This window comes from Hyperolius riggenbachi, chromosome 1, assembly GCF_040937935.1.
Source record: "Hyperolius riggenbachi isolate aHypRig1 chromosome 1, aHypRig1.pri, whole genome shotgun sequence".
Lineage (NCBI taxonomy): Eukaryota > Metazoa > Chordata > Amphibia > Anura > Hyperoliidae > Hyperolius > Hyperolius riggenbachi.
The window spans coordinates 168,743,092-168,757,150 of NC_090646.1; the positions used below are offsets into that span (position 1 = coordinate 168,743,092).

General features: G+C 43.5%; 1 protein-coding gene across 1 annotated transcript in view; it reads right to left on the minus strand.

Moving 5' to 3' along the window:
• Window positions 1–13,277, minus strand: part of KLHL2 (kelch like family member 2) — a 187,266-nt gene extending 173,989 nt beyond the window's left edge. Inside the window, exon 1 of the mRNA XM_068278835.1 lies at window positions 13,001–13,277. Coding sequence (XP_068134936.1) covers window positions 13,001–13,068 — 68 coding nt within the window. The 5' untranslated portion in view covers window positions 13,069–13,277. The remainder of the gene's footprint in view (window positions 1–13,000) is intronic.
• Window positions 13,278–14,059: the final 782 nt, after the last annotated feature.

Below are 14,059 nucleotides of genomic sequence, written 5' to 3' on the forward strand. Positions count from 1 at the left end.
TATATCTTTTATGAAGCAGAATTATATCCTGAGAATCCACTCAACACCTCGTACACACGCAAGAGGGAACTTGGTGACGGTGTCTGTCTGGTGCTGTCTTGGCGGAAAATCTGCAAGTGTCCAATGACATCACCTACAGATCTGCCACACTGGATAGCCACATGATGAAGTACATCACTGGGTGAGGGGTGGCGAGAGGCGGCGAAAGGCGTGAGGGGGTGGCGCTATGCCACAGGGTCATATGAACAACATTTTGTGTCTTGCGGCACGATTCGGGCAGAGCATCGCACCATAAACACAATGGCCAGGTGTAACAATTTGATAAAAAGAAATAAATACTTGCTTCACCTTTACTTTAAAACGGTGACCATACATTAGCAGATGGGGAAGCAGAGTCAACCATCGGATAGATCTCCCTCTGATCGAATCTCAAAGCAAGCTGTTTTGCTACCACACATCTGCACAAGCTGATGTAATGTGAACTCCCCGAACCCCATGGTGAGTGTTGCAGAGTAGTTTTTGGCTCTCACGTCCGCTGGCGCCTCCCAGAGTCTTCTCTCCAGTGCCGCTGGGACACATGCACCCCATGATGCGGTGGCACACGCCTGAGCTTGTACAGGTCGTGCACATAGCCCAGCGGCAATGGGGAGAAGACATGGGACATGTCCCATGATGCGGTGGCACATGCCTGAGCTCGTACAGGTCGTGCACATAGCCCAGCGGCAATGGGGAGAAGACATGGGACATGTCCCATGATGCGGTGGCACATGCCTGAGCTCGTACAGGTCGTGCACATAGCCCGGCGGCAATGGGACACAGGAGAAGGCATGCCAGTGGATATGAGAGCCAAAACTAATCAGCAACACTCACCACCGGATCCAGGAACTACACATTACAAATGGGGGGAGTAAAACGGGCCGGAAGTCTGTCGATCATTGGTAAGTGGCGTGCCGCCACCCATACCCACCTGAACAAGCCCATTCGAGCAAGATCTTTCTAGCATGCCCTATAGAATTGCATTAGCAAGAGCTTTTAAAAAAGATCTTGTGGTGTGCACCAGTCCAAACTTGACAATTGTCACTTTATACTTCATGAGATGAAAAAATGTGGATGAAAGGCCACAGAGTGAACCAAATGCAGTCACAAACACAGACTAATTCTCAGGCTGGGTGCACACATAGCAGAAATGCTAGCGCTGCGTAAAACGCTGCATTTTTGCTGCTAATGAAAGTCTATGAGTCGCAGGAAAAAACGCATATAAAAAAACATACATATATATATATATATATATATATATATATATATATATATATATATATATATAGTTTTCTAACTTGCGTTTTTAAAACCGCTGGTTTAATTTTTATATGCATTTTCCCCTAAAATATATATATTTTTTGCTGTATTTCTGCTTCCTGATGTCTTCCTAGGGATTTGCATAAATGGAAATGTAAAAAAGCATGGAAAAAGCATATGCGTTTTGTATATGCGAACCACAAACGCTTTACATCACAAAACGCAAATAACATTAACATAAAACATGACATAAAACGCAGCCTTTCACACTATGTTATGTGTGCTCCCAGCCTCAAACATGAAGCGCTTCCACCAATAATCTGAAAAAGCCAGGCACTACTGAAATCGTTGTGCAAGCTTCTCTAAGGCGTGCAAACATGTTTTTCTGCTGAGGAAAACTGATTCATCTTCTTTCCCACTAAACAGGAAAAGTCTTATGTTCTGTACCCAACAGGAAGGCCGTGGCATATCCCGACACTGTGTCACTTCCACTCCTCAGACATTGTTATGTGGGAGTCTCCTTACAGCAGTCACAGTGTGGTCATTTTGCAGCCACATGAATTTGTAATCAAATCTCCTTGATTAAATTATCCTACCAATTATACTGTTTACATCCTATGGCAATTTCCGATCCAGCTGTCAGTATGCCAATAACTGCAAGATGATGTCATCATATAAGGCTGCCATATGTCAATACCAGCTGTATTACTTACAGAATGGTGCAACTGCCTATCCCACCATCACTTCACAAATAACAGAGATATTAGAGATTCCTCCTCCACCCCCTCACACACACACACAATCTTTGCTGTTATGCTTTTTCCTATTGCCATTAGGTTAAGGCTACTGACCACAAAAAGTTCATTCAGGGTGTGATGCTTGTGTCATTACAGATCTGCTCATTTCAGGAATTAGTACTTCTCTTTATACACAAATATGTTTAACAATCAAGTGAATTCATGGACCCAGAAAAAGCCTACAGATGTAGGACTGAGGCAGGATTCGCACGTGAGGCAATCATACTCTGTTTCCCCACATGCAGAATCACACCAGGTGGGATCAATGTGTTAATCAATGGGTTAGTTCTCATCTACAGGAGCCCATTCATGGTACAATTTTTTTTATCATATCTGAAGGTAATTATCGATTGTGAATTATGGCACCTTCTCTCTTCAGATTGAATCTCACAATCCAATATTCTAATCAACATAATTCTCTATTCCAATCAGCCATAGAATAGTTTTACATTGATTTTCTCCACATACTGCATTCTTTACTGTGTGATTTGATTGTAAAAAATCTGATCAAAAGTTCACATGTGAGGAAAATATCATATTAATGGGTACTTTCTAAGTGTGAAATCACAATGAAATTGAAATTATCATTTAAATTGAATGCGTTTTTTCAAATGTGTTGCAATGCAGAAAACATATGGACGGCATGCTGCAGATTTCTACATCACACATGCGTTTCCCATGTAATGATTGTTAGACGCAGGGCTGTGGAGTCGGTACAAAAATCATCCGACTCCGACTCCTCAGTTTATGAAACCTCGACTGACTCCAGGTGCCGAAAATGACTCAGACTCCTCGACTCCAACTCCTTAATCTAAGGGCCCGTTTCCATTCGAGCCGCATGCGTCTGCAAAACGCGCGGCCGCACTTCTGGGTCTGCGGGGACGCAGACGAATCCCATCAGTCGTGCCATGCTAGCGCACGCGATTCAGCCAGCGGCGCTATTGATCCCTGTGGCAGTTTCCCCGCGTGATTTGCCTGCTCTGAAACTCTGCGGATTCAGCGCGGAAACTGCGCAAGTGGAAATGGGCCCTAATACTTACTAGGGCTGTGGATTTGGTACAAGAATCATCCAACTCCTCAGTTGAAACTTTCGACTCCGGGTACCCAAAATTGCTCCGACTCCACAGCCCTGGTAGACGTGTACAAAATTCGCATTGACCGCTTCCAGACCGTTGTAACTGAAATCTACGCCCTGTTAATGGCCGCTTATTCCTGCCAGGAATCTCCCCAGCAACAGATGGCGATTGGCTTGCATGTAGAGAGGAGAATGAGGTTTAACAGTCCTGTCAGTGAAGAAGCACCCACCCATACTCAGGCTAGTGGCACACTAGGCAGAAACGCTAGCATTGAGAAAAACACTAGCGTTTATGCCAATAATTTTTAAAGTTTTTCTGCACTGCATATTGTGCTCCCTGCCTCAAAAGCAAACCTGAACTGAAAATTAAAAAAGTCAAAATAAACATACGTCATACTTACCTCCCGCGCAGTCTACTCGTCAAACTCTTTCTCCTCTCCCGCGCCCTGTTTGTCTACTGTGATCGATGGAATGGTCTGTCCTCCATTTAAAAAAAATGGCCATTACCACATAATAGCTTCCGGGTCAGAACACTGTTAAACTGTAATATTGCCCACTTGAGCCATAGAAAAACATGGACATGACCTTGCACATCAGCTTTCCTTTCAGTTATAACTGACACCAACTGATATATTTCAGTTCTGAAAAAATCCTGTCAGAATGGAAGGGATCATTGTAAGAAGAAAATGGTGAGCTTCTTAGAGGAACTGACGGCAAGGTAGTACGCATGTAATATTCATTTGCAGGTACATCTTGTGTTTATTTTAAATAATTTCACTCAGTTCAGGTTCCCTTTACAGTGGCCACATATGATACAATAAAATGATCAAATTTATGGCAATTTGATTAAAAAAAAAATGATAGGCTGTACAGAAAAATCTAACCCCCCTTTTTTTCCCTCAAAACCCAGGCAATATTTTCAGTTTTCAATCTTTTTTCATATTTGGAAAAACTGAACACAGGTGTGTGGTACATTGGTTATAACTTCAGAAAAATATGACCAATCAGAAAAAAATGATTGTAATTCTTGAATTAAAAAGAAATGTAAAAAAAATTGTATGGTGTGTGGCCACCTTTATACTGGGAATACACGAGTCGCCCCGGCAGCTCGATTAGCCGCTGGATCGACTCCCGCCGCGTCCCTGCAGGCGCCCAGATCGATTCCCGCTCGTCCCCGCAGGCGCTTCTTATCTTCCGCTCGTTTTCTTCCCATTGTCTGCCCGCGGGGATCGAGCGCAGAATCGATCCGGCGGGGGTATCGGACCTGTCGGAAATTATCAATCGAGCCATCAGCGGCTCGATTGATAAGAACAATCCATCCGTGTATGCCCAGCATTAGGCCTCTTTTCCACAGACCGTTGAACTGTGTGCTCAGCAAGTTATCAGGCAGCAGTGAGCAGTTGTGAGAGTGAGAGGCATTTCACTGCTTATCAACTGCCCGTGTGAAAGCAACTGCCTGTGTGAAAGGGCCCTTAATAAACCTTCCCTCAATCTGTGAGCATGACAAAGGGCCCTTTTACATGGGCAGTTGATAGGCAGTGAAATGCCTCTCAAACTCTCACAACTGCTCACTGCTGCCTGATAACTACTTGCTAAGCACACAGTTCAACTGCCTGTGGAAAAAAAGCCCTAATGCTAGGTACACACTATGAGATTTTCTGGCAAATTTAGGCCTCTTTTCCACGAACTGTTGATAGACAGTGAAATGCCTCTCAAACTCACACAACTGCTCACTGCTGCCTGGTAACTGTGTGTTGCTGCCTAGTAACTGCGTGTTGTTGCCTGGTAACTGCTCTCTGAGCGCACAGCTCAACAGTCCATAGAAAAGAGGCCTTACCGTCAGATCGATTATTTCCAATGTCTGATCTGATTTCCGATCGATTTCCGACTGTTTTCCGTTCACTTCAAATCGAAAAATGCTCGGAAATCAGATCAGACATGTCGGAAATAATCGATCTGACAGTAAATCTGCCAAAAAAATCTCATAGTGTGTACCTAGAATTAGGGCTCTTTTACACGGGCAGTTTAACTGTTTGCTCTGCAAACAGTTGCCAGGCAGCAGTGAGCAGTTATCAGGCAGCAGTTACCAGACAGGGCAGTTGTGAGAGTTTCAGAGGCATTTCACTGCCTATCAACTGCCTGTGGAAAAGAGGCCTAACAGTCATTGGTGTTGCAAGTGATGTTGGTTTGTGCCAGTTTGGGCTAAGCCAGTTATTTCATGTTATATTTGGGTTACCGTAAGCAATAAATTACAGCTTTCAAATGCCAACTGTTCAGCATGTTTACTTTAGATTTAAGTACAGTTTATATAAGTATGTTTGCTCCCACATGCCATCCCATGCCAGAAGGAGCCAGTCTCTCAGCGCTTTACAACAATGTAGCAGGATAGGTCACATGACTGCACTGCGATCAAGCATTTTCCAGTGTTGCTACAATTTAAAAGTGGCACTAATGATACATTGACTGTACAATGTTGCCAAATCTATGTAGTAGAAGGGTAAATAGCGTGGATATACTTTGAATGGATACTTTAGGTTTAGGAAGTCCCCCAAAATTACATTAAAAAGTGGCAAGATTGTAAAATCAACACTGTATCAGTAGTGGGCACCTTGCTGAGGAAGGGAAGATCCGCTTTGGCATATGTGACATCATGCGGCAGGCTGGGGAGTGGCACAAACAATGGGAATGGCATTGCTGGGGTTGGGTAGATCCATACAGCGGATCGCTTGCAGGTTGGGCGTCTGGTGCCTTAGGCCTCTTTTCCATGGACAGTTGAACTGTGTGCTCAGCAAGCAGTTACTAGGCAGCTGTGAGTTTGAGAGGGATTTCACTACCTATCAACTGTCCGTGGAAAACAGGCCTCACTCATGCCTGATTGTCAGCTGAGGCAGTTGTTTTGGGCCGCCTCAGCAAACTTCAGGTCTCTTTTCCACGGACAGTTGATAGGATGTTAAATGCCTCTCAAACTCTCACAACTGCTCACTGCTGCCTGGTAACTGCTTGTTGCTGCTTGGTAACTGATCACTGCTGCCTGGTAACTGCTTGCTGAGCACACAGTGCAACAGTCTGTGGAAAAGAGGCCTATGTCCGATGTGTGTATGAATGTTAGGCCACATACACACATCAGACTATAGTCTTTTGAAAATGAAAGATCACAGACCAATATAACCACCCTTCATGTAGTATGAGAGCCGTACCTTCACTCTTTTCTATGGAGCTGAACTCCCCATCAGAAAAAAATCTTTGCAAGCTGCTGCACACACAGATGCTGTACAGACACAAAAGATCATTATCTGCAAAAGATCTGTTCCTGCCAAAGATCCAGTCCTGCAAATTGCAATGATAGTCTATGAGATCTGCAGATCATCATACACACATGATTTAACTGACATTCATCTGCAGATCAGATCCACCAGGATGGATTTTCAGATCTGCAGATGATTGCTACAGATCTTTTGTGTCTGTACAGCATCTGTGTGTGCAGCAGCTTGCAAAGAGTTTTTTCTGATGTGGAGTTCAGCTCCATAGAAAAGACTGTGTAGAGTATGGCTCTCATACTACATGAAGGGTGGTAAGATTGGTCTGTGATCTTTCATTTTCAAAAGACTATAGTCTGATGTGTGTATGAGCCTTTAGCCATGAGTTGTACGCACATTAGAAAGTTGTTCCAGGAAGCCAGAGATGAAGTAGTCCCCTGAAGTGACAGTTCACTGAACAACAATTGACTGCTTCTCCTGCAACAGGGTACCATTCACTCATCCTTGCTCCATCATCTCTCCATATAGCAGAACAGACTGCTCAGCCACAGTTAACCTGCAGGTCTGTACAAAGATGGCTCCTAAGGCCTCGTCCCCACATTAACGTTGGCTGCAATGCATGGCTTTTGCGTTGCTACGCAATGAATAGAATAGCACTGCGTTGCGCAGAAAATGCATGCAACCAAGTGATTTCATGGTGAATTACAGAGTAATGGAAACATCAGACAGTGCTGTGGACAGTGCTATGGATGGAAACATCAGACAGTGTTGTCTATGCACTTCTCATGTCCTTGCAGATTGCATCACTGTGTTGCTGAAAATGTGATCAGCAATGCGCAAATGATGACAATGCCTTAAAGGGAGACTTGAGCCAGGGATAAAAAAAAAAAAAAAAAAATCAGTTTTACTTTCTTGGGGCTTCTACCAGCCCCCTGCAGCCACTCACAGAGCCTCCGGTCCCCCACCGCCAACTAGATTCGTTTTCACTGACAGGCCCGACCACGTGTATTTTTCTTAGCGTTCCCCTCCGCTATAGCGCCCTGCACAGGATGCTATTGAGGATGGGAACATGAAGAAGGATACGCGTGGCCAGCCCTGCGCAGGCGCAGAAAGCCCGCTGACTCCGTCAGGGCATGTCAGTGGGGGTCCAGAGGCTTCGTGAGTGACTGTGAGGGCATTGGATGGCTGTAGGGGGCTGGTAGAAGCCCCAGGAAAGTAAAATTGATATTTTTATTCCTGGATTAAGTGTCCCTTTAAAGGGAACCCGAGGTGAGGGTTATATGGAGGCTGACATATTTTATTTCCTTTTAAACAATACTAGTTGCCTGGCAGCCCTGCTGATCCTTTGTCTCTAAGACTTTTAGCCATACACCCTGAACAGGCATGCAGCAGTTCAGGTACTCTGACTCAGCTGAGGGCTGGAACCCACTAGAGCGATTTTTGAGCATTTAGGGAGGTTTTTAAAATGCTGGCGACTTCCCTAAACGATTCACAAATCTGATTTTATTAAATTACACACAATTGATCCCTACAGAAGTATGTTAAAAGGTAACTTTTATTATTATACTTAAAATGTTTCACTTATTTATTTGTTTTCTTCTAATACACATAACCAGGGTGGGGCCGTATGTGTACAAAGAAGCACTCGCACAAATTTGACAGTTTCTATGTGACCGTGCTTCCAGGCCCATCCACTGGACTAATATAGCCCTAAATTCCTACATATAGATGAAAACCCCCCACCAATCCGACATGTTTCGACCCCAAAACTGGAGTCGTCGTCAGGGAAAAGAAAGTGCTTTGTGCTAAGAGGTGCTAGTGCATTAAGAAATATAAAGCATTGTGTATATACATTCCATAAAGAAAACAAAAAATGAGAGCAAGTGCTCTCTTGCTCAGTCAGCATTGAAGTGAGCTTTCACCTCATCTGTTTATATACTGCCTGTGAGGGGCAGTCCCCTGCCGAGACTACCCCTCCCATTTTTCCAATCCTCTCATTGGTGAGTTTCATTGTCAATCAAAATCCCTGTATCATTATTGGTCCACATATTGTTTCCCATTATCCTTTAAACAGCCTTAAAAATAAGTTTCCATACCTCCAAACTTCTTGTACATCATGTCTATATACCCAATGACAATCCTTTAGAAATCTGTGCTGCCTTCCGTATGTTAAAGCAAAAAACGCCATATATCTTCGCATTCTCCATAGACTAACATTGGGGGGTTCTGATTGGTGTATTCCTTACCATGTGACTCACTCTAGCTCAAAACCGTCCAATCGTTGTATGTGTGACAGTGTTGCTATGGTAACCTGGTCACGTGGGGCCGCCATCCTATCAGATGTTCATGTGGATCGGAGCCTCCACCACGTCATCCGTTCGTCTTAACGCTGCACGTAGCAGCGCTACCATGGAAACACATGTAAGCGGCCAGGCTTGTGCATAGTATGGAGCGAGCGTACAATTCGCTCCTCCTCCCGCATACTTTCCAACCTATCAGATGTGGATCGGGGCCTCCCAGCAAGCCCTCTCATCGCGTCATCCATTCATATTTACGCTGTGCTTGGCAGCGTTGCCATGGATACATTCCTATGCGAGCTATTATACTTAATGCGGGGAGTGTGCGTAACTTTCGCCCCTCCTCATCACTCTTCCAAACACAGATATCACTACCTTCTTTATTTATAAATTCGCACAGATCCCTTTTCCTCATAGCCACTCTGACACATAACCAGTCATTTTATCGAAGATGAAAGCCCTCTCCACACGGTTTATAGCACATCACTTTTTCTTTTTTTTTTTTTTTTTTTTTTTTTTTTTTTTTTTTTTTAATTTTTTTTTTTTATTTTTTTTTTTTTTTTTTTTTTTTTTTTTTTTTTTTTTTTTTTTTTTTTTTTTTTTTTTTTTTTTTTTATAGTGATGTGCTATAAACCGTGTGGAGAGGGCTTTCATCTTCGATAAAATGACTGGTTATGTGTCAGAGTGGCTATGAGGAAAAGGGATCTGTGCGAATTTATAAATAAAGAAGGTAGTGATATCTGTGTTTGGAAGAGTGATGAGGAGGGGCGAAAGTTACGCACACTCCCCGCATTAAGTATAATAGCTCGCATAGGAATGTATCCATGGCAACGCTGCCAAGCACAGCGTAAATATGAATGGATGACGCGATGAGAGGGCTTGCTGGGAGGCCCCGATCCACATCTGATAGGTTGGAAAGTATGCGGGAGGAGGAGCGAATTGTACGCTCGCTCCATACTATGCACAAGCCTGGCCGCTTACATGTGTTTCCATGGTAGCGCTGCTACGTGCAGCGTTAAGACGAACGGATGACGTGGTGGAGGCTCCGATCCACATGAACATCTGATAGGATGGCGGCCCCACGTGACCAGGTTACCATAGCAACACTGTCACACATACAACGATTGGACGGTTTTGAGCTAGAGTGAGTCACATGGTAAGGAATACACCAATCAGAACCCCCCAATGTTAGTCTATGGAGAATGCGAAGATATATGGCGTTTTTTGCTTTAACATACGGAAGGCAGCACAGATTTCTAAAGGATTGTCATTGGGTATATAGACATGATGTACAAGAAGTTTGGAGGTATGGAAACTTATTTTTAAGGCTGTTTAAAGGATAATGGGAAACAATATGTGGACCAATAATGATACAGGGATTTTGATTGACAATGAAACTCACCAATGAGAGGATTGGAAAAATGGGAGGGGTAGTCTCGGCAGGGGACTGCCCCTCACAGGCAGTATATAAACAGATGAGGTGAAAGCTCACTTCAATGCTGACTGAGCAAGAGAGCACTTGCTCTCATTTTTTGTTTTCTTTATGGAATGTATATACACAATGCTTTATATTTCTTAATGCACTAGCACCTCTTAGCACAAAGCACTTTCTTTTCCCTGACGACGACTCCAGTTTTGGGGTCGAAACATGTCGGATTGGTGGGGGGTTTTCATCTATATGTAGGAATTTAGGGCTATATTAGTCCAGTGGATGGGCCTGGAAGCACGGTCACATAGAAACTGTCAAATTTGTGCGAGTGCTTCTTTGTACACATACGGCCCCACCCTGGTTATGTGTATTAGAAGAAAACAAATAAATAAGTGAAACATTTTAAGTATAATAATAAAAGTTACCTTTTAACATACTTCTGTAGACTTCCCTAAACGCTCAGCTAATGTTAATGAATGGGCCAAATTCCACTGGAGCGATTGCGATTACCAAAATTGCAAACACAGGACATGCAGAATTTTTTTGAGCATTAGTGTTTTGCGTTTATGCTTGTTCCAGAGTTTTGACTCAGACACTACTTATGTCAGAAGATCAACAGGGCTGCCAGGCAACTGGCATTGTTTACAAGGAAATAAATATGGCAGCCTCTATTTAACTCTCACCTTGGGTATCCTTTAAGCTGTAATGCACAATGATAATCAACAATGACTTTTGACAACAGTAATCTAGAATGTGTGCCGGACTTTACAATTTAGTACTTGAAACGATTGTCCATGAGCATTTCAGGTGACAATCCAAAGTGTGTACAGATGTTGCCCAACACGTGCAGACTGACTGCAATATAACAAGATGTAAAAGCTTACCAGATCGCTATTGCTATTTACTACAGCTCCCCTCTATCTCATCCCAGTGCTTATCCTCTATACCATCTCTATAGGAAAGAACAAGAGGCTTGGCTGACAGTCTATCAGAGCACAGCATTTACATTGAGATTCCTCTCCCAAAATTATGACAACAATCATTTTTAAACCTCACAGTGAACCGACCACTTCTAAGCCATTGTGTTAATGAGCCATTGTGTGAATGAGGTGAATGAGACCTCACTACTAGCTCTGTATATGAAATGCTCCTTGCAAAGAACCCCCTCTATTGGTTAGTGATAGTGGAGGTGATCAGAGTTCAAGCAGATAGCCACCATCAGCAAACTGAGCACTTGGGACTCTGGAACTAGCAGGGTGTTAGGTAAATAAACATTGGTGCACATGCAGGCAGATCAGGTGTCCAAACCATTCTCTTCCTTGTTTCTTGTTAGACCACTTTGAAATTGAAAACACATTTTGCTAAAAGACATGAATACAGAGATGTCTTTTGACCTCAAAAATTATAGGAATTTCATTGGCGCTAACAGTAGCTATAACCGCACACATCAACATGTAACTATTTCAATAGGAACTCATCTACAATCTGCTGTGTACCAGATGGGAGATCTCAAACTCAAAAAAACAAAACAAACAAAAAACAAACAACAACAAAAAAAAACACACTGCAACAAAAACATCACATTAATACTATAAATCTGCCATACTACTGCAAGGAGGAAAGGTACGTACACACATGCAAAGCCGCTCTGTTGTCCCCCGATCGTCGCCCCTCCTTCCCCCTCCATGGCAATAGAAGACATTGCTAGCCTCAAGGCTAGGGATGTGTCTGTACTGCATCATCCCCCGAATTGCCACCCAAGGGATCAATTTCTGATCCCCAGTGGGAAACAATACCTGCATGCGTGTACTTAGCTTTACAGTAGCTGTACTACTAATTACAAAAAGTAATTAGCTGTACACATCAAAACGTAAAAATTTCTATAGGATCTCATCTGCAATCAGTTCTGCTGTGTACCAGATGGGAGTTCACAACTCCAAACCACTGCAACAAAAACATCAATACATTAGAACTATAAATCTGCCATAATACTGCAAGTGGGAAGAGCAGCACAGATTTACAGGTCTGTTATAGATAATTGGCAGACAAGCATTAGTACAGCCATGCACAGAGCTGTTTCTTTTGCACTGACTGCATACACACAGTATGTATGTATGTATGTATGTATGTATGTATGTATGTATGTATGTATGTATGTATGTATGTATGTATGTATGTATGTATGTATATATGTATATATACACATACACACACACACACACAATGCACACACACACACACACACACACACACACACACACACACACACAGTATATACACACAATGCACACACACAGTATATACACACACAATGCACACACACACACACACACACAGTATATACACACAATGCGCGCGCGTGCACACACACACAGTATATACACACACACACAACGCACACACACGCACGCACGCAACATATATACACACACACACAACGCACACACACGCACGCACACAACATATATACACACACAATACACACAGTGTATACATACAATGCACACACACACACACAATGTGCACACGCACACACAGTGTATGCACACAATGCACACACACACACACACACACACACACACACACACACACACACACACACACACACACACACACACACACACACACACACACACACACACAATGCACACACTGCACATACAGTATATACACATACTGCACATACAGTATATACACATATACTGCACATACAATATATATACACACACAGTATATACCCACACTGCACATACAGTATATACACACATACTGCACATACAGTATATACACACATACTGGACATACAGTATATACACACACTGCACATACACACATGGCCACATCCTTACACTGCAGTGACAGGCGACGTCTCCATGCTGCTCGCTGCGCTAGAGCTGCGGCCAGATGTCAGCACCATTCCACGGGCTGGTTGCGCGGAGTCCCCGCACCACAAGCAACAATCTGCAGCCCCGACTCATTCCATGTCCACTCCGCTGCTGTCCTCGGCCGCAGATGACGGGAGAGCGGCCTTTGTGGCCTGATGACTCGGGAGACTGTATGTCCTCAGCCCGGATCTCAGGCTCTATCCGCGGCTTATTACTCCACTGACTGAGCGCAGCCTGCTGCTATCAACATCCTGATCTCGCCGAGCCTCTGCCAATCAGGAGGAAGCTGCTGAAAGCAGTAGCGTCCTCTGCTTGTGGAAGACTGCAATGTCCCCTACATGAGATGAGAGCAAGGGACAGCCTGTGTCACCCACCCAGACACTCACCTGCTGGTGACCTCTTGTGTTCTGAGGGCATGGAACCAAAATAACCGCTACAGCTTCAGTTATATGGGTATATACTGTAGAAAAATACAGATAATAAAGGATACAGAAAATAAAGGAAAAATACAGATAATAAAGGATACAGAAAATAAAGGAAAAATACAGATAATAAAGGATACAATATATACACAGTACTGAGAGTGTTTTTTAGAATAGTATCTGGAAATTAGTGAGGAAACCTATGTATGTATGAAGAGAATGGCTTGTGGAGAGCTTTGTGAACGTTCCCTAGTACACACCAAGAGCGCAGCTGAGCGTTTTGAAAAGTGCTAGCCATTCAAAAAGCACTTGGCTAATGTATTTCTATGGGCTAGTGCGCACCAGAGCAATGTCTTTTTTTTGCAATCGCAAACAAGGGTCCTGCAGCATTTTTGGGGCGATTGCGCATCAGGAAAACTGAAAAATCGCTTTAAAAAAGTGCTGCACTTAGCGATTTTCCAAGGTTTTTCGCCAAAAAGCTGATCACTTACAGGACAAAGCGTACTTCTTGCTAAATGTAATTGCTACAGAAATTGCATGACACGGCGGTGTAGCAATAGGGGATGCAGAGGTTGTGACAGCACCAGGGCCCCTGAACCAG